Here is a 27609-nt window from a genome sequence, read left to right as displayed (position 1 = left end):
AAAAGAACATGAAACAGTAAAGCTTACTGTGAATACCCACCTAGATAGAACTTAGTGTCCATCCCCGAACAGTTATTGCAAATCTAATCTATGCACTTTCTAGCGTAGTACAAAACCTAGGCATCTGCATCTTCAGTTGGTCCCTATTCCCATTTCCTAGCCCTCTTTTTGGGAACCTGTAATGGTTTCATAGTTATCTGAAAAGAACTACTTGACCTCCTTTCTGTCAAAGCAGCCAAAACAGCACAAAGCAAATCTTAACTTAAAAAACTAATCATTGTGCTGGGAGGCATATCAGCAGAAGGGAGAGTACAAGGCCCTCCTGTTTTCTTTGTACACTTACACAGCTTTTCCGCTTCTTTGAAACAAACTGACAGAGAACTTACCTGCTACATCAGGCACCTCAGGCATAACAGGTTCACTTTCTTCCAACTCTCTGGCATCTATGGAAAGTGTGTCCAAGCCTTCACTGAGTGAGTCCACAGACTCTGTGTCATTGGCCGAGCCATTGACATGGTAACCATTGATTCCACCCTTCTCCAATGAAGCTGCAGACTGTTCCTCTTCAGCAGATGTTGGCTTGCTAGGGTCACGAAGGCTGGCACTTGATTCTGCAGAAGGCTTTGGCTTGGTTTTCTTTTTTTTGTTCTGGGGATTAATATACCCAACCACACCAAGGAAAAAGAAAAAGGGAGGGGGGAAAAAAAGCAAAGCTGCATTCCTGAAGTAAAACAAGATCATTCTAAGTGCTTTAACATGAGAGAATTGAATTCTTTATTAGTCAGGTTCTTGGCAATGATCCCTTAAAAGTGGGATTTATTTAACAATTAGAACCAGAAGACTGGGATTAATAAACATGAAGTATGCTCTGCACAGAAACAATTCACAGGGAAAGTCTGTGTTGCTGGGGAGCAATAATCATATTACCGTGCGCCCTTGGCTTACACGGGGGATCCGTTCTGGACCCCCCCCCCCCCCGCATAAGCCAAATACCGTGCACGCTGAAGCCCCATTCAAGTGAATCAGACTCGTGCATGTGACGGCATGTGCCCCATTCATCTGAATGGGATGCACTGTCCCTTGCACCCCGCATACTCCCTCGCAGCTTTCCACATATAGCATGCCCACGTATAACGTGGGCGCACTGTACTCTCCACTATCAGTTAGTGTGAAGGACTGGCTTCTCCTAAGATAAGGGTATATTCCATGACTCTGTAGAAAGGAAAAAAAGAAAGGAAACACAGACTGGCCTCAATTCAAACACTATTTCGATAGGTCTACTCTAGCCAGAAATACCAATAGCCTTCTGGCCAAAGTGTTACTCACCATGGGACCAAGCTCTCTGGAAATCAAAGTTACCTGAGTCTAGCCCCTATGCCAGCAAAGATATGCTTGACAATGTGTGGCAAATGCCTTATAAAATCTTGAAAGCCAGAGGCTTGATTCAATAAGCTTTCTAGTGGTTAGAAGGTAAGGCTTTTCTACTTCCCCTGTTTTCTTAAACCTTTCATCATGATTAGAAGCAGCAGGATTAATCATACTTTATTTGTACCATACTTTATTTGATACAGGACACAAATGCCAATTATTCTTTGCACAGAAATTAAGTAACATTAATGCAGATAAGATTTTTTTCAAACATCTGGAGTACACATACCATTGGCTAGAATCCCATTCTTGTCTACATAAGAAGGTACGGAAGTTACTACAGGATCTCCTGCCTATTCCAAGTGAATTCTTGGTATTTCTATTACATTTCTCCTATCAATGACACGTTACTAACCTGTAACTGTAGTTATTCAAATAGTCATCTGTGAATTCACAACTGGGTATTCCTGCACCTACGTGGAGTATATTCAGAACCTTCTGGAATCACTAGGCATATTTGTGGTGGTAGCTCCACCCATCTCTTATTAGACCCTAGCCATTCCTGCTCATTTACCTCAGTTCCAAAGGATGCTGCTTTGCAGCATCTATAGGTAACAGGTGCAGGATACAACATGTGGAGAGGATGGGTGGGCTTGTGTGAATTCACAGACTACAACCTGAAGAACTACAATTACAGATGTTTTTTGAGAGACATCATCAATGCATCCCTTAGGGAAGATAGTGTTCCATCTTGTCTGAACGAAGCGACGGTTAGGCCGCTTCTGAAAAAAAAAATTCCTGGACCCCCGAGACATATCCAACTATAGGCCAGTCTCCTATCTACCATTTTAAAACAAAGTGATCAAAAGGGCTGTTGCTCTTCATTTTTTTCTAATGGAAGGGGGGTCCGGACCCCAAGGACCCCCCCTTGGCTACGTCCCCGTGGTGTCGATGTATATATTGTTGTACACAGTGGAACTTCTTGTAAAAATAAAAGCCTCATCTGAGAGAAGTTTACAGTGTCTCTTTGCTCATTAAGAAAGGGAGAGGTGTTTCTCCAGCTCACAAGCTGCTGACTACAGTTACGAAGGTGGAAAATCTGGTGCCAGATGTTGAAGTGTTGCCTCACATGCTGCGCAATATCAAAAGTGTTTTAACAAGTGTGACCCCATCTAGGACGAGTGGTTGTAACACAACGCCTGGGTTAGGGGCCCTCACTGGAAGTACCTCTGTGTTGTCTGGATTCAGTTTTAATCTGTTTTTCCTCATCCAGTCCATTACTGCTTTAAGACAATCATTGAGAGGAGAGACGCTACCTGAAGTCATAGCTGTAGACCAAAACACGGAGAAATATATTTGGGGGTGTTTCATCAGCATACTGATAACACCCCGCCCCATGTCTCCGGATGATCTCTCTCAGCGGCTTCATATATATATATTAAATAGCATTGAAGACAGGATGGCACCCTGAGGGATGCTACAATTATGCTCCTTTTTTTGATGAGCAACTGTCGCCAAGCATCACCCTTTGGAATCTGCCTGAGAGGAAGGAACAGAACCATAGAATCATAGAATCGTAGAGTTGGAAGAGACCACTAGGGCCATCCAGTCCAACCCCTTGCCATGCAGGGAAATCCAGATCAAAGCATCCCTGACAGATGGCCATCCAGCCTCTGTTTAAAGACCTCCAAGGAAGGAGACTCTATCACCTTCCGAGGAAGTGCATTCCACTGCCGAACAGCCCTTACTGTCAGGAAGTTCCTCCTAATGTTCAGGTGGAATCTCTTTTCCTGTAGCTTGCATCCATTGTTCCGGGTCCTGATCTCTGGAGCAGCAGAAAACAAGCTTGCTCCCTCCTCAATATGACATCCTTTCAAATATTTAAACAGGGCTATCATATCACCTCTTAACCTTCTTTTCTCCAGGCTAAACATCCCCAGCTCCCTAAGTCGTTCCTCATAGGGCATGGTCTCCAGACCCTTCACCATTTTTGTCGCCCTCCTTTGGACACGCTCCAGTTTCTCAATGTCCTTTTTGAATTGTGGCGCCCAGAACTGGACACAATATTCTAGGTGGGGCCTGACCAAAGCAGAATACAGTGGCACTATTACTTCTCTTGATCTAGATACTATACTTCTATTGATGCAGCCTAAAATAGCATTGGCCTTTTTAGCTGCCGCATCACACTGTTCACTCATGTTCAACTTGTGGTCTACTTGGACTCCTAGATCCCTTTCACACGTAGTTTCATTCAGCCAGGTGTCACCCATCCTATATCTGTGCATTTTATTTTTCCGCCCTAAGTGCAATACCTTACATTTCTCTGTGTTGAATTTCATTTTGTTAGCTTTGACCCAGCTTTCTAGTCTATTCAGGTCATTTTGAATCTTGATCCTGTCCTCTGGGGTATTAGCTATTCCCCCTAATTTGGTGTCATCTGCAAATTTGATAAGTATGCTCCCAATTCTGTCATCCAGGTCATTGATAAAGATGTTGAATAGCACTGGGCCCAGGACAGAGCCCTGTGGGACCCCACTGGTCACTTCTCTCCAGGATGAAAAGGAGCCATTGTTGAGCACCCTTTGGGTTCGGCCGGTCAACCAATTACAGATCCATGTAACAGTTCCTTTGTCTAGCCCACATTTTACAAGCTTGTTTGCAAGAATGTCATGGGAAACCTTGTCAAAGGCCTTACTGAAATCAAGATATACTATATCCACAGCATTCCCTTCATCTACCAAGCTGGTAATTTTGTCAAAGAAAGAGATTAGATTTGTCTGGCATGACTTGTTTCTCTGAAACCCATGTTGACTTTTTGTGATTATGGCATTGCCTTCTAGATGTTGACAGACTCTCTGTTTAATGATCTGCTCCAGAATCTTTCCTAGAACTGATGTCAGACTAACTGGACGATAATTGTTGGGATCCTCTTTTTCCCCCTTTTTGAAGATGGGGACAACGTTTGCCCTCCGCCAGTCTGCTGGGATCTCTCCTGTTCTCCAGGAGTTTTCAAATATGATTGCCAATGGCTCCGATATTACTTTTGCCAGTTCTTTTAATACCCTTGGATGGAGTTCATCTGGTCCCGGAGACTTAAATTCATTTAGATTAAGAAGGTGTTCCTCTACTATCTCTTTACTTATTCTGTGCTGAAATTCCCCTATTCTGTCCTCTGCTCCATTATCCTCAGGTTGAGCACCCTTTGCCTTTTCTGAGAAGACTGAGGCAAAGAAGGTGTTGAGTAATTCTGCCTTTTCTCTATCTCCTGTTAGCATTTTGCCATCTTCTCCACGCAGTGGCCCTACCGTTTCCTTCTTCTTCCTCTTGCTGCGGACATATCCAAAAAAGCCCTTTTTATTGTTCTTAACCTCTCTAGCAAGCCTGAGTTCATTCTGTGCTTTAGCTTTTCTGACTTTACCCCTACACATGCCTGCTATTTCTTTGAATTCCTTTTTCGTGATTTCCCCCTTTTTCCATTTCTTATACATGTTCCGTTTCAAACTTAGCTCGGTTGAAAGTTCCTTAGTCATCCATCCTGGTTTCTTGAGACACCTCCCGTTTTTCTTTCTCACTGGAACTGTTTGAAATTGTGCCTTCAGCATCTCCCTTTTTAGAAAGACCCATGCGTCCTGAACTCCTTTATCTTTTAGTATTTCTGACCATGGAATCGCCCTCAGTACTTCTCTAAGTTTACTGAAATCCGCTCTCCTAAAGTCTAGGATGCGGGTCTGACTCTGCCTGGCTTCTCCTCTCCATTGTATAACAAACTCCAGGAGAACATGGTCGCTTCCACCTAAGGATCCCACCACTTGCACCCCATTAACCAAGTCATCCTTGTTGGTTAGGATCAGATCTAAAATAGCTGACCCCCTTGTTGCCTCTTCCACCTTTTGGACCATGAAATTGTCTTCCAGGCAAGTGAGGAATTTGCTAGACCTTGAGGATTTTGCTGAGTTTGACTTCCAGCAAATATCAGGATAGTTGAAGTCGCCCATCACTACTACATCTCTCTTTTCTGACTGTGTGGACATCTGTTCTAGAAAGATATCATCCAATTCCTCAGTCTGACTTGGGGGTCTGTAGTAGACTCCCACCGTAACACCCTTGTTGTTTCCCTCCCCTTTGATTCTTATCCAGATGCTCTCCACCTGGCTTCCATGATTGATGTCCAGGATCTCTTCACTGGTGTAAATATCTCTGACATATAGTGCTATTCCTCCTCCTTTCCTGTTTGGCCTATTTCTCTTAATAAGGTTATACCCCTCTATTTCCACATTCCAATCATGAGACTCATCCCACCAGGTTTCAGTGATGCCTATTATATCATATTTGCTTTGTTGTACTAGGAGTTCGAGTTCATCTTGCTTATTTCCCATGCTCTGTGCATTAGTGTAGAGACATCGCAGACCATGGTTCCCTTTTACTTGCTGCCTGTGCAAGTTTTTTTGCCTCCCACTGCTGGGTCCTTGCACTGTTTGCCTTGTTTCCTCTATGTCAGTTTGACTATTTTCGCCATCCCTTTCGCCTTCCTTAATATTGTCTCCCTTCCCCTCGGAACTCAGTTTAAAGCTCTCCTGATCAAGTTCTTGAGACTGTTGGCAAAAACATTTCTTCCAACTGGCGTGAGATGCAACCCGTCTGTTGCAAGAAGTCCCTCCTCATGGAACCGCAGGCCATGATCCAAGAATCCAAATCCTTCTCGGCGGCACCATCTGCGAAGCCAGTTGTTCACATCTGCTATTTTCCTCTCCCTTCCTGGACCATGCCCTTCAACTGGCAGAAGAGACGAGATGACAACCTGTACATCCATTCCTTTCAGCTTCCTACCAAGCGCCTCGTAATCCCTTTTGATGTTCTGAATGCTGTGTCTTGCAGTATCATTAGTTCCCACGTGGACCAAAAGGAAGGGGTATTGGTCAGTAGGCTTGACCAGTCTTGTCAGCCTCTCTGTCACGTCACGGATCTTTGCACCTGGAAGACAACACACCTCTCGAGACATCTTGTCAGGCCTACAAATCACTGCTTCTGTTCCCCTCAGCAAGGAGTCCCCCACTACGACCACACGCCTCCTCCGAGGCTTAGCAGCGACTGTTCTCTCGGGTGGGACTCTCAGGCTCCTCTGCTCTGTCCCAGAAGTCTGTCCATGCTGCTCTTCTTCATCCTCCTTGATAAGGGAAAGAGCTTCAGCAATGAGCACACGGTCTCAAGCACACGGTCTCAAAATGGCTGCCAAGCAGCTCTTCTCCTTCTCCTCTCTCTGGCCGGACTGTTCTGGAAGGCTCTGGAAGTTGGTATATAAAGCTAGTCTGCTAGCTCCGCCCCCTTGTGACTCACAGATGTGACTCACAGAAGCTCCTCCCCTTCAGCAATGAGCACACGGTCTCAAGCACACGGTCTCAAAATGGCTGCCAAGCAGCTCCTCTCCTTCTCCTCTCTCTGGCCGGACTGTTCTGGAAGGCTCTGGAAGTTGGTATATAAAGCTAGTCTGCTAGTTCCGCCCCCTTGTGACTCACAGATGTGACTCACAGAAGCTCCTCCCCTTCAGCAATGAGCACACGGTCTCAAGCACACGGTCTCAAAATGGCTGCCAAGCAGCTCCTCTCCTTCTCCTCTCTCTGGCCGGACTGTTCTGGAAGGCTCTGGAAGTTGGTATTTAAAGCTAGTCTACTAGCTCCGCCCCCTTGTGACTCACAGATGTGACTCACAGAAGCTCCTCCCCTTCAGCAATGAGCACACGGTCTCAAGCACACGGTCTCAAAATGGCTGCCAAGCAGCTCCTCTCCTTCTCCTCTCTCTGGCCGGACTGCAATGCAATGCCTCCAATTCTTAACCCTCTCGGCGTTCCATGAGGATGTCATGATTTCTGTAACGCGCTCTACATGGGGCAACCCTTGTACCAAACCCGGAAGCTTCAATTAGTGCAGAATATGGCAGCTAGGTTAGTCACTGGATGCTCCAGGACTAGCCACATAACACCTATTCTGCAAGATCTTCATTGGCTGCCCATTCGCTTCCGAGCCCAATACAAGGTGTTGGTTATTACCTATAAAGCCCTAAATGGCTTGGGCCCAGGGTACTTGGAGGACCGCCTCTCCCCATATAATCCGCCCCGCGCTCTCAGATCGGCCGGGAAGCAATTGTTGAGAGTTCCTGATACGAAGTACACCGTGACTGCACAGAGGGCATTTTCCAGCTCGGCCCCGCAGCTTTGGAACTCTCTTCCCGGCGAGCTCTGCTCGGTTACCTCCCTTGACCTGTTCAGGAAAAAGCTGAAGACCTACCTCTTCCAACAGGCTTTCCCCTAGGCGTTGTGATATCTGCTCTCTCCCCGTTACACTAGCACTTTTAAGCTAGTTATTGTTGTGGTTTTTAATGTTTGTAATTTTTATCTTGTTTTTAAAAATTTGATGTATTTGTTATGAGATTTTATAATGTAGATACTGTTGTAAATTGTACATTGTTTAGTACTCTTGTTGTAACCCGCTCTGATCTCCTTGGAAGAGCGGGCTATAAATAAATAAACAGTAAATAAACAGTATTGTGTCGAAAGCCACTGAGAGGTCCAGTAGCACCAACAAGGTCACACTACCCCCTGTTGATGTTCCAGCAAAGGTCATCAGCCAAGACAACCATGGCAGTCTCAACTCCATATCTTGTCCTAAAGCCAGTTTGAAATGGATCCAGATAATCGGTGTCCTCCAAGACAGCTTGGAGCTGAAGAGCAACAGCCCTTTTGATCACTTTGTTTTAAAATGGTAGATAGGAGACTGGCCTATAGTTGGATATGTCTAGGGGGTAGAAGGAGGAGGAGGAGCAACATCATTCCTGGGTTCTTTTTCTTTATCGATGCTTGAAACGGTACCTTCACATTTATATGGTTTCAAGCGATCCTCAAATTTGACAGAATGTTTCGAGGGGCTGTTGGTAATGAGTTGATGCTGTAAAGATCTCTTGGACTCAGGAATGTATTTGGTCTCTGGCCTTGCTTTATCTGAATGCCACGCAGACCTACTCTCTGAGACTGACCTCGGGGGTACACAAACAGTAGCCGTTGGTGGCATCGGTGGTTTTAAGGTCTGCTCATAAAGTTGCACTTTAAGTCTAGACTCCTGGTTTTATGTACTTGCAGCATAAAAGTTTTACAAGGGACACAAGTATCCACGTTGTGTCCTTTCCCCAAGCAAAGAAGGCAATGGGAGAAGCTGTTCCAGCCGGGGAGTTTTGCCCCACACTAACAATACCTCTTAAAAGAGGTGGAAGTGGTCACCATTGCCAAATCATTGTCAACCAGGATCGACTTTCAATCAAAGGGATAAAACAGAAAAATAAGTAGTTAAACAGTCCAGTCCAGAAATCCAAATGATTTGAAATAAAATCAAAAAATTCAGAGTGAGGGTTCCTGGATGCTGCTAACAGAGTGGACAAAAAGGAACTGAGGTAATGCCTACAGTGTAATAAGAGACGAGTAGAGCTACCACCAAAAATTGCCTAGCAATTCCAGAAGGTTCCCAATATGCTTTATGCAGGCATAGAAATACCCAATTGTGTGATTCACAGAGATCACATAGAAGAATAAGAAATTTTCTATTAATTTATATGAATGGCTTCTCAGTTCACTGAGAAGATGTACCCATTATGTTGTGTGCTTTAGAGACAAGATTATCTATACTATAATACAACTGGGGACTTTCCAGTAGCAATGGTGATAAAGCCTCTGGGAATCATTGGCTAAACTGTCAACATGTCACATATAGACCAAGATAGATTACAGAGTTATTCAGATGTAGAGAGGAACTCAACAGTATAAAAACTTAGGTAAGGAACAGTATATGAAGCCCAGGAAGGGGGCTTTGCAAAAGGAGAATGCTAAAGGGAGAGTGGCAGGGAAAAAGACTAGGAAAGGGGAGCCAAAGCAGATAGTGATCCATATGGATGAGAGGAGAGAAAGAAAACTTGGGTAAAGGTATATATGGTAGGGAACTGCAAGGGTAAGGAACAATGCAGTTTATATACTGATATGAAACAAGCAGCCTATTTTTGTAGATTGTTAGTTTAATAAAATCCAGTGACTTGCACAAATATAAAGTAACCTACTTCCAGGCAACTGACAAAACTGTCTCAAAGTAAGCAGTGAAACATTTGTAAATTCAAACTCAAGACCTATGTTCAAGTCATGGCTAACTATACTGTACATAAGGTATAGGGCACCTGGCAACAAAGGGTGAAATTGCTTCTAAGAAATGGGCCATGAGGCCCTAAGCTTGCCATTAGAATGGAGACTGGGCAAAAATGGGCAAGAAAAGGGCAAAAGCAGAGGTGAAGAAAATAAGAAAGCTAATGTCAGTGTCCAGGGAGCGCAAAGTCTCTGGATCAATTCAGCTGGTATAGCTGCATGTAGGCCTAACACTTTGTATCATGTGCCCGGCGCCATTTCCTGTATGGTGCGCGTGCTGTGTGCACGAGCCCCATTATTTTCAATGGGGCTTGAGCATAGGTGGAACTTGCCTTACGCGGCAGGGTCCGGAATGGATCTCCCGCGTAAGGCAAGGGACCACTGTAGTAGAAATAGGTTTTGAAAAGACCAGGTCAAGAAATACATGGAGGGTGTACACAGGGGGCTAAAATGGTTGGGGAAGGGAATAATACATTTCCAAGGGGGAAGCGAACTTATATTACATTTATAGATGTCTACACCTGCATGTCAGCTGACAATGTACCATCTGGAAACCATAAGATAAGCAGCATCCTAAATCAATGTCATCTAAGCACATAAGTGTACCCTTCCAAAGCTAGTTCACATCCAAACAACAACCTACCTTTTTCTTGCCTGTTACTGTCCATTCTTTCAATACTGCACTGGCACTGCCTGTAAAAAAATAAATACATTATAAGCAGAAATAAAAATGGTTCATAGTTATTTAGGAAACTTGAACAAAAAAAGAGAAGATAATAGATGTCACAAGGAAGAGCAGAAGCTAGAAAAACCAAGGTCCAAAGCACACTGCAGAAATGGACAGGTTGCTTACCTGTTATAGTATTTCTTTGAGTGGTCATTTGCGAATTTACACAAATGGGTTATATCTGTGCCTGTGCTGTAAAGCTTGGAAACTTCTGGAATCACTGGGCAAAACTTAGTTTGCAGCTTTTTGATGGTCGCTTATAAAACCCCTAGCGTTCTCGCTCTTTCCTGAGTTTCATAAAGTTTGCCGCATAGCAGCGACAAAGAGAATTAGCACTCAGCAGGACACGACTGAGGGGAGGATGGGTGGGATTTGTATGAATTCGCAGATGACCACTCGAGGAAATACAGTTACAGGTAAGCAACCTGTCCTCCTTCTTTGTGGTCTCTGTGAATCACACAAATGGGTTAGACTGACAAGCTTCAGTCAGTGGAGGAGGAAGTGTCATGACACATGTAAAGTTCAAACAAGTTGTATTTAACAACAATAAATTCTTGAACTTAAAGTGCAACTGTCAAAGACATTTCTTTAGTGTCAAAGCATATATAACATGCAATGCATTGGAAAATGTCATTTCTAGGTTTTAAAGATATATAATAACAACAAAGCAAATGTCAGTGTAAACTTGCTTAGTTTCAGCAGCATACAGAACATGTAATGCAGCAAATGCATTTAACTGCAAAACCTGACAGTAACACTGCCCTCTCAAAAGCTGCATTCTATCTGGCCCTGGTATCCAGCCTGTAATGTTTGATGAAAGTCAATGGCTGGGACCAGACAGCAGCTTTGTAGGCATCCTCCAAAGGCACCCCTGTCAGAAAGGCGGAGGATGTCGCTAAGACCCTAGCTGAGTGGTTCTGAATCTGAGTAGGGAGTTCTAACATAACACAGATGGATGGTACGAGCCACTCATTTTGAAAATCTCTGAGCAATCACAGGTAGTCCCTTCTTGGCCTCCGAGTAGCACACAAAAAGTCTCTCAGAGTGCCTCAAACCCGAAGTACTGTCTAGGTAAAAAGCCAGCGCCCTCTGAACATCCAGGGTGTGGAGCTGGCGCTCGATACTGGTGGTTTGGTTTGGGGCCAAAGTTAGCAACACAATGTCCTAGTTGACATGGAAAGCCGACACCACCTTTGGAAGGAAGGTAATGTTGGTACAGAGTACCACTTTGACCTTGTGAAACTGAAGGTAAGGCTGGACCATCCGCAAGGCACAAAGCTCGCTCGCATGGTGAGCAGAGGTGATAGCCACAAGGAAAATTGTTTTGCAGGTCAGCAATCTCCAAGTCCGTAGGGGCCATGGGTTCAAAGGGCTTGGCTGACAAACAGGAAAACACGAGATTGAGGCTCCATGCCGGTGTCGGTACCGATGAAGGAGGGTGAAGATTGTTGAACTCTAAGGAATCTCTTCATCAAAGAATCCTTGAAAAGGGAAGGTCTGCCTTCAAACTAGTAAGGTGAACAAATGGCAGATAGGTAGCATTTAATGGATGTGAGGCACAGTCCCAAGTCAGCCAGAGTCATCAAGAACTCTAAGACTATCAGGACTGAAGCACAGGATGGAGAGAGGTCCCTGTTCTAGAGAAAGTCCAAGAACTTGTTCCACTTGAACTGGTAGGACCTCTGGGCTGAGGGCTTTTGAGCAGCCAGGATGACCATCCATACCGAGTCAGGCAGAGTCTCTAGGGACAGATTCTCAAAGGCACCAGGGGAAGGGTCTCGATGTCTGGGTTCAGAATACGACATCTGTGTATGGACAGGAGGTCAGGACAGAACTCGAGCCTGAGATATTCCCTTCGGGATAGATGCAGAAGGGGAGCGAACCATGGTTGCCTTGGCCACCACGGCATGATGAGTAGGGCATTGGACTGGTCCGATGTCATCTTTGCCATGACCTTTGTGATAAGTGGGAACGGCGTAAACCATCCCTTCTGACCACTCAAACTGGAAGGCATCTCCTTGAGAACCTGGCGTTCAGGTTCAAGAACAAAACTTGTACAAGGAGTGTTTTGGGGAGAGGCAAACAGGTCAATCATCGGCTCGCCCCAAACATGAAAGAGGTAGGTGGCTGTCTTGGGATGGAGGCGCCACTCGTGGCACGGGTTGGAAGACCTGCTGAGCCAGTCTGCCAGTTCATCCTCCTCCTCAGGGAGGTGGATGGACTGAAGGAGGATCTTGATCTGGATGCACCAGTCCCAGATTCGAAGCGTGATCACGAGCAACATCCAGGACTTCGTTCCTCCTTGTTTGTTGAGGTAATACATGACAGTGTTGTTGTCCTTCAGTTCGTTCTCCTCCCCAGGGAGGTAGATGGACTAAAGGAGGATCCTGTTCTGGATGCACCAGTCCCAGATTCAAAGCGTGATCTCAAGCAATGTTTGGGACTTTGTTCCTGACGGTGTTGTTGTTCATCAGAAGGAGTACTACTTTGTCCGAGAGAAGTGATTGGAATGCCCACAGAGCTTTCTCTACTGCCAGAATCTCAAGGGCATTGATGTGGCATTGTCCTTCTGAAATGGACCACTTGTCCTTGACAGTCCTTGAAAAAGTGTGAGCAGCCCATCCTTCGAGGGATGCCTCTGTGGCTGTGAAGGTGTAAAGGGCATCCCGACACAGATGTTGCTGGGTTGAGCCTCCAGAGTAATACCTTGGCCATGGGTCTTGGAATTGTGAGCCATTTGGATGGAGAGTCGTACACAGGGTCGAAGACAGAGAGATACTAGGGCTGAAAGGATCTGAGATGAAGTCTCGCCCACGGGGTGACATAGGTTGTTGAGACCATGTGACCCACAGCTATCTGGACAGTCCATGCCTCTATTCTTCTGTGGGAGAGGCAGTTGCGGACCGCATGGGGGAGAGCTTATAATAAAACTTTAATTTATATCCCGCTTTTTGTTACCACAATCAAAGTGGCGTACAACCTTTAAAAAATACAATATATACAATTCCCCCCATTAAAAAGGATTAAACAATTCTATCCATTAAAATTACAAACGATAAAATCTAAAAACAATAATACAATAATAAAATAATGGTGGGCAAAATCTTCGCTTATATATGTCTGTGGGGGGAAGCGTTACATGGCCGGGTTCTATTCTGGGAAGGCTTGCTGGAAGAGATCCGTCTTGACAGCTTTCTTGAAGCTCTCTAGGTTGGTAATTTGATGGATCTCGTCCGGCAGGCCATTCCATAAAGTGGGAGTGATCGCAGAAAAAGTCCTCTGGTCTTTGTGGACTGCAACAAATTCCTCCCAGAGGATCTGAGGGTGCGGGGTGGATTATATGGAAGGAGGCGATCCCTTAAGTAGGTTGGGCCCAAGCCATGGAGGGCTTTAAAGGTAATGACCAAAGGTAATGAGAGCTTGAAACCTGTCTGGAGGTAGAAAGGCCACAGACAGCTTGGTATCAAGAACTGAACCGATGAACCTGACTTGTTTGGATGGGGTCAGGTTGGACTTCTCTCTGTTGATTGTGAGATCAAGAGACTCTATGAGAGACAAAGCAAACTGTAAGTCTTGGATGAGTTTTTCCTGGGAAGGGGCAGTGAAGAGCCAGTCGTCCAAGTATGGGAAGACCGTGATCCCACGTTGGTGGAGATAGACCACAACTGGAGCCATGCCCTTGGTGAAGACCCTCAGTGCCATGGAGAGCCTGAATGGAAAGACTCTGTACTGGAAGAACTCAATCCCGATGACGAAGGCGAGGAACCTCCTGTGATCTCTTTGGATCCCTTGTGGAAATAGAGGGTTGTGAACCAATGTCCCTTCTGCAAGAATGGCAGAATAGAGACAAGGGTTACCATACGAAACCAGTGGTATACAATAAAGGTGTTCAAATGCTGCAAGTCCAAAATGGGCCTAAGGCCAGAATCCCTCTCAGGGACAGTAATGTATCGGGAAAAGAAACAGTAACAGGCTCGAGGGGGATCTACCAGCTCAATAACACCCTTCTGCAATAAAATGCTCACTTTGTCGAGTAGAGCCTGAGAGGGTGGTAGGGAGGACAGCTCCAGTGGCAGGGAGCTCTTTGAACTTGAGGGAATAACCCCTACAAACAATGTCCAAGACCCACAAGTTGTATGTGATCGAGGCCCAGGTGTTAAGATAGGGCCTCAGCCTATCCACAAAGAGAAGTGCACTTCCCCATCTCAGAACCTCCACATGCCTTGTTGGGCATACTTGTAGTCCTGTCTAAACTGGGGCTGAGCGGGATGGCAATGACCAGAAGATGAAGAGGAGGACTGTGAGGGCTGATGTTGTCTGGGTTGGTCTTGAGGCTGGTACTGGCGCTCCTGTGGCTGGTAAGACCTCTATTGGTAAGGAGGGTACCAGGGATGTTGGGTACCATACCGAGGCCAAGGAGACCGAAGAGTAGATGAGGACGTGCCATGCTTTCTGGCAGCAGAAGTTCAGCTTCTCATCCGTCTCTTTATTAAAGAGACCAGAATCATCGAAGGGTATGTCCTCAATGGGCGACCGAGCATAGGGTGTCAGGTCTGAACCACGCAGCCAAGCGTGTCTACGGATAGCCACTGAGCCCAAAAGGATCCTCGACACACAATCTGTCGAGTGGCGTGCTGATATAATTTGTTGGGTCCCAATGGAATGGGCCTTAGAATGGATAGCCGAAGCCAGCGTCTTCTTGTCATCTGGCATCTTGACAATCAAGGGCTCCACGAGATGCTGGATGTATGTTCCCATATAGGCTGTGTAGTTGACAACCTTGAGGTCCAACACTGCTGATGCGTAGAATTTCTTAGCAAGGCCATCTATTTTCTTGCTCTCTTTGTCCACCAGAGATGAAGATGTTCTCAGTGTGAAGGCTAGCTGCGACCCTTCCATGATGGCAGAATTTGGCTTCGGGTGCTCAAAAAGCCAATTGGGACCTGATGGGGCAATGCAATACAAATTGAAGTAGAAGAGATGGTGGCTGGGGTGGTCCAAGACCTTCTGGCAATCTTCTCCAATGAAGAAAGATACCCAAATGAAAGTGGCGCCGGTACCAAGCCATGGATCCTATGTTCAATGGCGTCCACTGCGTCGTCATTGGTATGGGAGACCTTGCGTTCAAGCACATTAGCCATCCGAATGATGAAATCCGAACAGGACCTGACGCAGTCTGTAGGAGATGTGGGATTCAGCTTGGCCAGGTGTTGTGGAGTAGGGGACTTCTCCACATTCAACTCTGGTGTTGGAAAGTGTGATGCCCTCTAAGAGCATCCAGAGCTAGAGAGTGCTCTGGGGTTGCCAGTAAGGGTCTGTCATACAGAGACTCTCGGCGGGGTGTGTGTGTGTGTCATGCCCAGCCTCGAGGAGGACTCAGAGGATGAGCCTGAGTCTCTGGGACTTGACTCTGCAGCTGTGGAGCCTGAGTCCAGCCCTAGCTCTGCTGTGCCTGCTCCAGTAGAGCCTGTGACATCTCAGGAGGCTCAGCAAAGTCTCCCTGTGGCAGAGTCTGTGGACATAGAAGAGGGTCAAGGGAGTGTGCCTACCTTCAGTCAGCGAGAGCCGAAAGGGAATGCCTTTGTAGGTCGCGGAGGCTATGTCAGAAATGCGTGGGTAATCAAACACACCTGAACCCATGCAGCATGTAGGATGTTTGTCTAGTTGCCAGTGATTATCTGGCTTTCTTGGGAAAAGTACTCTGTCTCCTGTTGCTCTTTGGACTGAAACCTTGCTTCTTGGACTGCTGACCCATCTTGACTTTCTGGAACCCTTGACCTTTGGACTGCCTTATCAACCTGTCTACCTGATACCCTGGACTTCGGACTTCTTGACAACACTTTTTGTAATACCTCTTGTGATTCTGCACTTAGACTCAAAGACTTGGTTGCTTTGCACTGGCTCTGCCAGTCAGTAGTTTGTTTGGGAACTGAGCTGGTCTTATCAGCCATTTGGCCATTTTCCAGATTTTTGGGGGGGGGGGGCACTGGAGGAAGGGTCAGAGTGGAATCCCTGATAACCTGAGCCTTCGTCACGATACGAGTCAGGGTGGGAGATAAACCATTTGCATTCAGAGGTTCTGACAGAGGTTGTTGGCATCCACTGGTAGCAGGTACCTGCCGGTATTGTAATCAAAGACCAAGTCGGGATAATGGTGAAGGAGGCCTTCCTGTACAGAAAGTTTGACATCCATCTGAGCGAACTCATCCGCCTTGGTTCTGAGATTGGCTCAATCCCATCAGGGAGGAGGGGTTCAAGCCCTTAGACCAGGGGTAGGCAACCTGCGGCCCGCGGGCCGGATGCGGCCCGGCGAGGCCTTGGGACCGGCCCCAGCCCGGTCCTGCTGCTGATTGCTGCTGGGGCCTTTGGCCTCTCGCGCGCAGGGGCAAGGGGGGCAATTGTCTATAGACGCCTCAGAAACATGCATTTATATTAACATTTTTAAAAATATCAACAATTTTTTTTGCGTGTCCTCCACTTTTTTAAAAAAAGTGTCTACCATTTGAAAATGTTGTCCTACATTTGTCCCGGTTTATTTATTTATTTAATTTTTTAAATATATATATATTTAATTATTTATTTTTTGGCTTCAGCCCCCCAGTTGTCTGAGGGACAGCAACCCGGCCCCCGGCTCAAAACGGTTGCCTACCCCTGCCTTAGACTATTGGCCCCTACATAGACAGACGTGTGTGGTGTCAAAGTAGGAAGGTTAGTATCTCGGTGTCAGTATAGATCCAGACAATCTGGGAAGTGTCTCCCAGTTGGATCGGATGTGTCTCAGTAGACAGGATGGTCGGGGTCGGGTCCGACTGGTCAGGATCAGTGCCCAAGGCAGCAGATGGAGCTGCAGTCAAAACTGAGGGCTCCTTAAGCTTCGATTTGGCCAAGGGCGAAGCTGAATGGACCCATCTCAAGGAGGAATGCTCAAAGGACTTATCCTGCTTATCATGGGATGACTTGCCTTCCACATGCTTCCATTGGGAAGTTTTCTTAGGCTTTCGCCCTGTTCTCTGTCAGACCGAGAGGCCTTATCCTTAGAGGATTTCTCTCTTGATTTTCCTATGGATTTTGATTTTTTGACCTTCTTACCAGAGGTAGCAGGACGAGCTACAGAAGGGTCTTCCAGGGCAGGAGTAGAGGGCAGTCCCAGGGCTTGGTCCCAGAGGGCAGCCTTAAGTTTGAAGTCTCGATTCTTAAGGGCCTGAGTCGTCACAGACTTGCAAAGGGGCCAAGTCCTAGTATTATGGCCTTCCCCAAGACACAAAACACAGAGGTCACGGTGGTCAGAAGTGGGAATTTTTACACCACACTTGCCACAATGCTTAAAGGAGGCCATTTTAATCCGAGTTGAAGGAGCCACATCAGAAGACGTAAGAATGGTCAAACAATTCCAAGTCGATCGATCTACAACAGTATCCAGGCAGAATTCCAAGAGAATGGTCAAGAACAAGCCGAAATGTCAAAACAAGCCGTTAGGTCAATAACAAAAATACAAGCAATACCAGAACGAAGTTCCTTTGAGCTGCTAGCGTGGCAGACAAAAGAAATTGAGGAAAGAGCAGGAACGCTAGGGGCTTTATAAGAGTGGGTGGAGCTACCGCCAAAAAATTGCAAACTAAGTTTTGTCCAGTGATTCCAGAAGTTTCCGAGCTTTATTGCACAGGCACAGATATAACCCATTTGTGTGATTCACAGAGACCATGAAGAAGAAAATCCAGTTTCTGGGAACTGTAATTTTGTGAGATATTTAGCCTTCTCTGTCAGAAAGCTTTGGTGCCACAATAAATTACTATTCCCAGGATTCCCTAGCACTGAGCAAGGGCAGTGAAAGCGGTCTCAAACTGGATTATTTCTGCAGTGTGTTTTGGACCATAGTCACATGAGTAACTAATACAGGGAAGGTGATATGCAGCAGTGAAGAATATAAATTTTCTTTCTGCCCAGGGGCTGGAAAGAAGAATTCCTCCTACTGTTGAATGGTTTTAAGAAAGAAAGAAAAGAAACAAGGCACAAGACTAAGTCTCCAGAAGGATAGGAGGAAGCAATAAGTCTTGTCTTGAATTCTGGTCTTGGGGAGAAGGCAGAAATGTAGATGATGATGATGATGATGATGGTGAAGAAAAATTAAGGGAAATGGATATTTCTAGAGGAATTACATTGGAACAAAGGTCTACCAGATTTTGAGCAGCTAAATCATTATTTCTGGGCTACTGCATAGTTTGCCTAAGCAGGCTGATTTTGCTTACTGGTAGGATTGTGGGGTTTATCCATAAAAAAGTAGAAAGAGTCAACTTTAAGCCATTTCACACATTTCTGATACAAACATAACCTTTGTAGTGAAAATAATCACGTGCAAAAATGAAAATACTCACGTGCAAAAAATGCACTGACACTTGATTTGCAACCATTATACATGTTTGGATGCCATGATGTATCTATCTGAAGTATGTTTCCTGCTTTGATCATGGTAAATGGATGGTTGCAAATTTTCTGTTATTTCTATCATAAAACATGTCACATATGTACCCCTCATGGATAAAATCAAATGATCAGAGAGTGAAAGCTCTTAGTAAAAAAAACCCAAAAAACCCCCACAACCCTCAGTCCTTAGATTTTTTTCAAGGCTATATTGCACACTAACCCCCTCTCCCAAAAAGCTATTTCACAATCCTTGACAAATCTAAGTTGTATAAGACACCCCACAGCAACATTAAAAAGTAAACAATTCATACCTTCAGAGGTTACATCGAGAATAGAATGCAAAGGGATCCTGTAGCACGTTTGAGACTCAAAGGTGCTACAAGATCCCTTTGCATACTGATTTTCCAGACTAACATGGCTCTATCTTTGAACTGAGAATAGAAGTAATGCATGTGTGAGAAATTCTGCCTGCGTCACATTACCTTTTAGGTCACAAATGTTGGGTTTTAAATGTTGTCAACCAGTATTTCAACCAGTACTTTGTTACTAAAGAACTCACCTTCCATGAAAGCCTGCACTGTTCGATCTACACAGTTATCAAAGTGCTGCAGCACCAGGATAATTTCATTGTTGCTTCGGTTGGGAACTATTGCTCTTACAGCACTGATCTAGAAAAATGAGACATACAGGTCACATATTAACCACTTATTTCCAAGTCAAATATTTTCTCTTACTTCCAAAGGCAGGAAACAAATTAAGTTTCTGTTCTCTTAGCTAATGTCAGTTTCGTTTTTGCTCTTGGAACAGTCCACTAATGTTTTCTTTGGAAATGTTTTCTAAAGCCCATCCCAAAGCAGCAAACATGTCTACTGATACTATAGCTGGAAGCAACATGAGGCCACAACAGCAGACAAGCCACCTGGGTTCTTCTGGCTTGAGCTGCAGCTGTAAAGACTGTATTATGTCTCAAGATACTGCCAAATGTACAGATTTTAACCAGCAAACTCTGCCTCCAAACAATTTTTTAAAGGCATTTAAAAACAAAAGTCTGTTAATGTTTCAAGTATGGTCCGAGTCATTTGCCAAGGTGGGAGGTGGTGAAAACGCCTGAGGGGAGACAGACAGAAAGTATGTTCTTGCTTATAGCACTTGTAAGTGCCTTGTAACTTTCAAGTGGCAATGTATCATTTTAAACTGGTTGAATTACTTGCCTTCTCCTTCATGTTCTCAAATGTACCTCCTTGGGCCATCACAGTATTGGACTGTACATCAAAAATAAATCCTGATGAATCTGAAGGAAAGAGAGAGAGGATGAATTGTTCAGAATGGGAAGCACCAACAAGATAAAAATTAAGGTCACAGACTAATTCTAGAGATTTAGTGGGCTGTGAAAAAAAATCATAAAAAGGAGGTTGACAATTACACTGGCAGAACTCATCCCCAAAGACAACTGTATGTGGGCACAGCCCAGGAAAGAGGGAGACAGTCCAGTAGTTTGATCTGCATTTGTACACACTGCCTTCAGGCAGAACCTGAAAACATATAGCCCTAACAATACAGCAAACTCCAAATTGAAGCTTGCCTTGAAAGTACTCACAATGGAACATTTCTGAAATCCAGAGCCCAGATATACCAAAATCTCCCCAAGACTAATATTTATCATTGTTCTATGTGCACATTTTCAAATGTAGCTGTGAGTGCCTACCTCTATTTTCAGAGCAAACATGACAAAGTTGGACAAAATTATTAGCAACAAATAACTATCAGTATTAAAGATCTGGTGCAACACAGATGCTACCAATGTTCCCTGAACTTAACCCAGATCAGTACAGCAAATGGGCTGAGCTCAGGATATAGCAGCAACATAGAAGCAAACACCTACTTGTGGCCAGATACATCTGAAAGTCAGACCAAGCTGAATGAACAGGAAGCCCAGACTGAGGAGGTCAAAAGTGTCTGGCACTGCTTTATCAAGGGACATCCCCAATCTCTTTCTACTTTGACCTGGTCAGTTTTGCAAGTCCTCTAACAGATTGCTGACATTCTGCTTTGTTAGCCTACTCATACAAATGGGAATAACCACATAATACACACAGAGAGAATGAGAACACCGAAGGATCACAACACCAAGGAAACATGAGTATCTTTCACTAGAATAATCTATATTTTGTAACATCTCACCAGGAAACCTGTGATATGAGGTACATGGAGTTATCCCTGAAGATTGTTCAGAAACTTCAGTAAATTCAAAATCTATGACCCAGCTACTACATAGGTCTGGGTAGACCGAAAGGCTTTGCTCGTTTTATAATATTGATGCTGGCACCTGCCACCGCAATTAAAAGTGATACTGTTAATCTTTAAAACCCTCAATGCCTTGAGACCCAAAGGGCCACCTATTTCTATATTATCCTGCCCAACTAGTAAAATATATCCCAGAAGTCTTTTTCTGCCCCCTCCCAAAGAAAGGCTCCCGGGAATCAGAACGAAACAATTCTGGCTTTGGAATGCTTTCCCCAAGGAAGCTTGCCTTGTGTTGAGATGTAATGCACTCTCAGTGCTAAGTAAATTAACACCTTTTTATTTATCCATTTGATTTGAATTTCCTACATTAAAGCACATAATAGATCTGCTGTTTAACATGATTTTTAAACCACATTGATTGCTCTGTTGTACTACCTAATACATTTTTATATTAGCAGGTCTGAGAATGCTGAACTCAAAAGCAATATACATGTCTTAATTTTTTTAAAAAAATCCTTTAAGAAATTGTCTCTCTTTCTAATGTCTATCACTTTTAAAAGGTGTATCTCTTTCGACAGACCTTCCCAGATTAATTTCTCAGGTTAATATCTTAGTAATTTTCTATTACTTCCATCAAGAATCCATTACTGTTCAGAGCTGCCTCTGCTATGTTTTAACAATAGTTTAATATTTAATTGTATTTTATTGTAGAAGGGTGGGTTTGGGATATAATGATGATAGTTGTTTTATTGTGTTTTAAGGGTGTTTTATTATTGTTAGCCCCCTCAATCTGCTTGGAGAGGCGGAATACAAATTATTATTATTATTATTATTATTATTATTATTATTATTATTATTATTATTGAAAGAGAGAAAATAAACCACTGCTAAAGGTGCTCATCATTTCCTAATGTTTTTCTGTTGTTTTAACATTACATGAAATTTGTTGCTAAAGTCACTCATTCATGCAGCATAATATCTAATTGTAGCCTACAAAGAGAAAGCCACAAATATGGGGGTTTTTTTTGTTTGTGTTGTTTTTTGTATTGGGAAGATGTGAAACATGCCCAGTGTCCCTGCCATGCTTTTAATTAAAGTTATGAGGATTCCATCATAAATCCAGGACCCAACAGTTTTGAAGAGCAGCTCTGGAATTCAACTATCATCTGTTCTGACATATTTTCTTTAGTACAATATCTGCAGAACAGGTACACAACATAAAACACCAAGATTAGATCTTGTTCCAAAGTACATCTCTGGAAGCCTAACCAATATTTTTTCTCCTTTCCTGTTCAATATAATTTGCACAATTTCTGTATCTTGCCTCAATCCAGATAATAAAAATGCTACATCTGTCTCTGTCTCTCAAGATTAATTCACAAATTGATTAATGTGTCTTCCTTTAATGTAATAGATGTTATACTGATCCTTGCATTTATGTGTTCAAACCATGTAGGGCCTGTTATTTATTACCTAATGCTGACATGAAACTTTGTGCTTCCCAAGAATAATCTAGAATTTCCCCCTTCCTTTGTCTAGAAAAAGCAGTTAGAAAAGAGGAAATAATTATATGACAATCTTTGTTTTTACAGGAGAAAGCACTGTTCCAAAGCCTCAGTATCAAGCATGCATTCATAATATGATCAGTATGGTCTTAAATAACAAGTTAAGAACCTCCTTTGTACCTTAAGAGAGAGAGAGCACACAGAGAACATTGCAGTTCTTCCTTTGATTTGATGTAACTGATTGCAGAGACTGTATTAACAACCTTAATTGCTTCACACACCTTTCTTCCCTTCACATGGAGATAAAAATACATACAAGTTGCAACCACAAAACAAACTGCTCCACTATGCCTCAGACAAAACAAAACTATGTAGTTTTTTGTGGGTTTTTCGGGCTATGTGGCCATGTTCTAGAGGAGTTTCTGCCTGATGTTTCGCCAGCAGCTGTGGCTGGCATCCTCAGAGAATGCTTGCCTGGAAAGGAGTGGGTATATATATATACTGTGTGACCTGGGAAGGCAGGAGTGATTTGCATGTGCATTGTTCTGTTGCTAATGGTAGGCCTCAGGGTGGGAGGGTATGCAAAAGAGGATTAGTGTCTGCTTGATTAGTGCTCATTGTCTGCTGGGAAACCCCTGACCCTGGGAGATTTCTTATTTGCATTTGCTGAGTTGCTATTTTTCAGGACTGGTAGCCAAACCTTGTTTACTTTAAGGGTTTCCTCTTTCCTGTTGAAATTGTCCAGGTGTTTGTGGATTTCAATGGCTTCCCTGTGCATCCTGACATGGTAGTTGTTGGCATGGTCCAGAATTTCAATGTTTTCATTTTATGCCCAGGATGGTTTGTAACATGTTTTGCTACTGCTGATTTTTCTGGCTGACCCTGTCTGCAGTGTCTCTTGTGCTCCTTGATTCTTGTGTGCACACTGCATTTGGTGGTCCCTATGTAGACTTGTCCGCAGCTGCATGGTATGCAGTAAACTCCTGCGGCTGTGAGAGGGTCTCTCTGGTCCTTGGCTGAGCAAAGCATTTGCTGGATTTTCTTAGTCGGTTTGTAAACCATTTGAAGGTTGTGTTTCCTCACCAGTTTCCCTATTCTTTCAGTGACTCCTTTGATGTATGGTAAAAATTGCTTCCCTTTGGGTGGTTGTTTGTCTTCCTTCCTCTGGGTTTTTCTGGGCCTGGCAGCCTTTCCGATGTCTGAGCTGGAATAACCATTAGCCTGTAGAGCTCGGTCTAGGTGCTTCAGTTCATCTTCCAAGAAGTGGGGTTCGCAGATGCGTTTTGCCCGGTCTACCATCTGTGAAGAGGAGTTTACCGCATACCATGCAGCTGCGGACAAGTCTACATAGGGACCACCAAATGCAGTGTGCAAACAAGAATTTCTGAAGATGCCAGCCAGAGATTCTGGCAAAATGTCAGAAAGAAACTCCTCTAGAACATGGCCACATAGCCCGAAAAACCCACAAAAAACTATGGATGCCGGCCATGAAAGCCTTCGACTTCACAAAACTAAGTATTTATATAGTTGATATAACAGAAACATACCAGTCATCACAGCTGTCTTTCTTGGGAAAATATTGCTTATTTTATTTTAATGTCCATACTGCACAGCATAATTGCATATTAACAGTTCTACTAAAAGGGTTATATGCCAGTATACAGGCACAAACAGATTTAAGGAGGCATCTAAAGCAATGATCTCACACAGTAAAGAGTTCAGATGCAGCTTCCCAAACCAATTTACTATTATCTCGTACTGATATTCAATCCAATCATAAAACATTTTCCAAAGAAATAGCTATGTTAGTCTGGATCAGAATGCAAAGGGAACTTGTAGCAACTTTAAATTATTTTGTGGAACAATAGTCTCAACAAGACATTTAGTTCAACAGTAACTATTGCCTTCCAATTTCAAAGAGCAAGAGAATGGCTGTTTCAGAATCAAAAAAACCCAGAAACATGACAAAAAGAATCACCTTTAGAATGTATATTGCAATCAGTGGTCTTACAAGAATACCTTGGATCCTGGTCACAGGTCATGTCCCACTCAACTGTCATATCAATAGTATTGAAAGGTTGTGCAAGAAAATAAGTGCATTGAACTCATAGTTTATACTGACCATTCCATGTCATTACCTAAGCACAGATCCCAAGGGTCAAATTAGATATCAATATGATACTGGGTTACTTACAAACCTAAATAGCCTAAAGCAGGCCTGCACAACTTTGCAGTAGGTAGGGGCCAAAATTAAAATAGGCTAAATGTCTTCGAGCTGCAGATAGGTTTTAACTAAATACTAATTAATTAATATTGATTAATAATATTAATTGGAATTGATTAATATTAATTCAATTTTCTTCCTCCTCTGCCCAGCCCTCTCCTCAGGAGAAAGCCAAGTTGCAGAAGAGCTTTGCCTGTCCTCGTCTTCCACCCAGACTTCTCCTCGGGAGAAGCCCAAGAGAGGGAGTAAACTTGAGGGGTGAGCATTTGCCTTCTTTCTTGTCTACTGTCTGGCCTTTTCAGGAGAAAGCTGGGTGGAGGAGCAGTCTTGTAGGGCGAGTATTGTAGGAGCCCTTTTCCTCCACCACCACCTGGCCTTCTCCTCAGGACAAAGGGGGGTGGCAGCAGAGCATTGCAGGGCAAGCGTTTGCCTGTCCTGCTCCACCACCACCTGGCCTTCTTCACGAGAAAAAGCTAAGCAGTGGAGGAGCCTAGCAGGGGAAGCATTCACCTGATCTCCTCCTCCCACACACGAACCTCTCCTCAGGAAAGGGCTGAGCATTGAAAGAGTCTTGAAGTCCTTGACCACTTCTTCTTCCATTTCGTATTTTAGTAATAATCTATATATTTTCCCAATTGAGTTGTCTGTATTATCTAACATTAATTTCCCTAATTCCGAATTTCCTTCATTAATCTCTATCTTTTGTTGTTTTGTGTCTTCTCTATATCTACACAGAATTTGTGAATACGCAAACCAATTAATATTCCAGCCTTCTTTATTCAATTTCTCCTTTGATTTCAAGTTTGTAGTATCTCCACAATTTTCAATAAGGTCTCTATACTTATACCACATCATTCCACATCCCCATGGGCCACCCAAAATGCTTTGGCAGGCCGCATGCATCCCCCAGGCCATATGTTGTGCAGGCCTGGCCTAAAGGAATCAGATTCCATCTGATCTTGGAAGCTAAGCAGGGTCAGTCCTATAGAATCATAGAGTTGGAAGAGACTACAAAGGCCATCAAGTCCATCCCCCTGCCATACAGGAACTCACAATCAAAGCATCCCTGACCGATGGCCATCCAACCTCTGTTTAAGGCCCTCCAAGGAAAGAGACTTCACCACCCTCCAAGGGAGTGTGTTTCACTGTCAAACAGTTCTGGTTACTACTGCCAAGGAATACCAGGTGCTGTAGGGTATATTTCAGAGAAAGGGACTAGCAAAACCACCTCCGAGAATTCCTTGCCTAAGAAACCCTATGAAACAGATGACTTGAAAGCACATACAGTGCGCCCGTGTTATACGCAGCTTTGAGCGTATGCGCTCAAGCCGTGTGGGAGCACACAGGGCACAAGGGGTGGAGTGTCCTATTCAGATGAATGGTGCGCTGTTGCACCACGCACTCACGAGCCCCATTCAAGTGAATGGGGCTCGAGCATAGGCGAAATTCCCCTGACGCGGGGAGTCCAGAACAGATCCCCCGCGTAAGGCAAGGGTCCACTGTATGCTGGGTCCTGAACAGCATGAAAATGTGTGGGAGAGGGACACTGAAACCTTCTTGTGTAAAGAATGAGTCTATTCCTAGCTCAATTCAAAGTGAGGAAGGAAAAAAGGAAAAAGCTATGGCACTGAAAGTGGCCTTCAACCCTGTTGTAAATAAAGGTCACAATGACAATTTGAAAACTGTTGTTGGGGAACAGAGATTTGGCTGGCATGTTTATTTATTTTAAAACAAAGAAAAAGCTAATCAAGATTTAAAAAATCATTACATACGCAAGTCGTTAATAAGAATCTGGCATAAATACAGAGAAAGGAATCTGTTTTAAAATTCCGTTATGGACCTCACCACATGAGGTTCTTTTTAGTATCAGTCAGAAAGTTGCTGGTGAGTGGTTAAGATATAAAGATATACTTTATTTTTTGGGGAGATGTCTTAAATTTGAAAACTCTGGAAGATTTAAGAGAACAAGATATCAACTGCAGTTGGTTTCTGTATAGACAGTTAAAAGACACACCACGGACAAAAACAGTGGAACCAAATTGGAGATGGAACTGTTATCCAATAAAGAGCGTCCGTTATCCAGATTATACAATTGTTTATTAGAAATCTCTCTAGAGGAAGAACTTATAAAAGAGAACATGATTAAATGGTCTCAAAATTTTGGCTATAATTTAGAATTACAACAGTGGGAACTGACATGGAAAAAAAGGCTGAGTTATACAAGAACATAAGGGAAAACTCCTACAAAATGTTTTTTAGATGGCATCTTATGCCACAAAAATTATGTGAAATGTTTAAAAATTATAATAGCAGTTGTTGGAAATGCACCAAATGTGAGGGTACTCTTTTTCACATGTGGTGGACATGTGAAAAAGCGGTCCAATTTTGGAAACAGATACACCACGAAATAAAGAAAATTGTAAAAGTTAATACTGAATTTAAGCCAGAATTATTTTTGTTAAATAAGTGGGATGTAAATAGGGATAAAAATATGGCAAAATTATGTTTTATATGCTATCAGCTGCGAGGATAACCTAAGCAAAGTTTTGGAAGAAAGAAGACATCCTGACCCTTGAAGACTGGTCATTTAAACTACTGGATCTAATAGAACTGGATAAGCTTCAAGAAGTCTTGAATATGAAATGACTGATAAATATTTGGAGGACTGGAAATTATTTCTTGATTGTTTTCACCAAAAATGGGGAAAACGAGCAACTTTAGATTGAGATATAAGATTCAAGTTCTGTAAATAATAATAATAATAATAATAATAATAGGATTTATTTATATACCGCCCAATCACTGGGAATCCGAGTGTTTTACAACAGAGGGGATAATAGATGGTTCCCTGCCCACAGGCTTAAGCTGTTGATCTTAATGATTTATGGTATAGATCTGGGTGAGAGCAAAATGAGACCTATCGAAAACAAAATAGTTCCCACAAGAG

The 27609-nt window shown here is 43.6% G+C and overlaps 1 protein-coding gene across 4 annotated transcripts in view; it reads right to left on the bottom strand.

Moving 5' to 3' along the window:
* SPATS2 (spermatogenesis associated serine rich 2) overlaps positions 1–27609 on the bottom strand; it is an 83669-nt gene that overhangs the window by 25072 nt on the left and 30988 nt on the right. For 3 of the 4 annotated variants that reach the window (XM_089477627.1, XM_089477626.1, XM_089477640.1), the window contains 4 exons: positions 19901–19980; positions 19249–19357; positions 10185–10234; positions 387–648 (listed from right to left, as the gene is read on the bottom strand). In XM_089477627.1, the coding sequence (XP_089333753.1) occupies positions 387–648; positions 10185–10234; positions 19249–19357; positions 19901–19980 (501 nt within the window). Of the gene's footprint in view, positions 1–386; positions 649–10184; positions 10235–19248; positions 19358–19900; positions 19981–20571; positions 20615–27609 lie in introns of those variants that run through there. The other variant, XM_089477632.1, reaches the window with a different exon arrangement.

Source organism: Sceloporus occidentalis, unplaced genomic scaffold (genome assembly GCF_023333645.1).
Source record: "Sceloporus occidentalis isolate IW3139 unplaced genomic scaffold, rSceOcc1.0.p SCAF_1, whole genome shotgun sequence".
Classification (NCBI taxonomy): Eukaryota; Metazoa; Chordata; class Lepidosauria; order Squamata; family Phrynosomatidae; genus Sceloporus; species Sceloporus occidentalis.
Note: the sequence above shows the minus strand (reverse complement) of the source record. Positions and strands in the feature narration are given on the sequence as shown.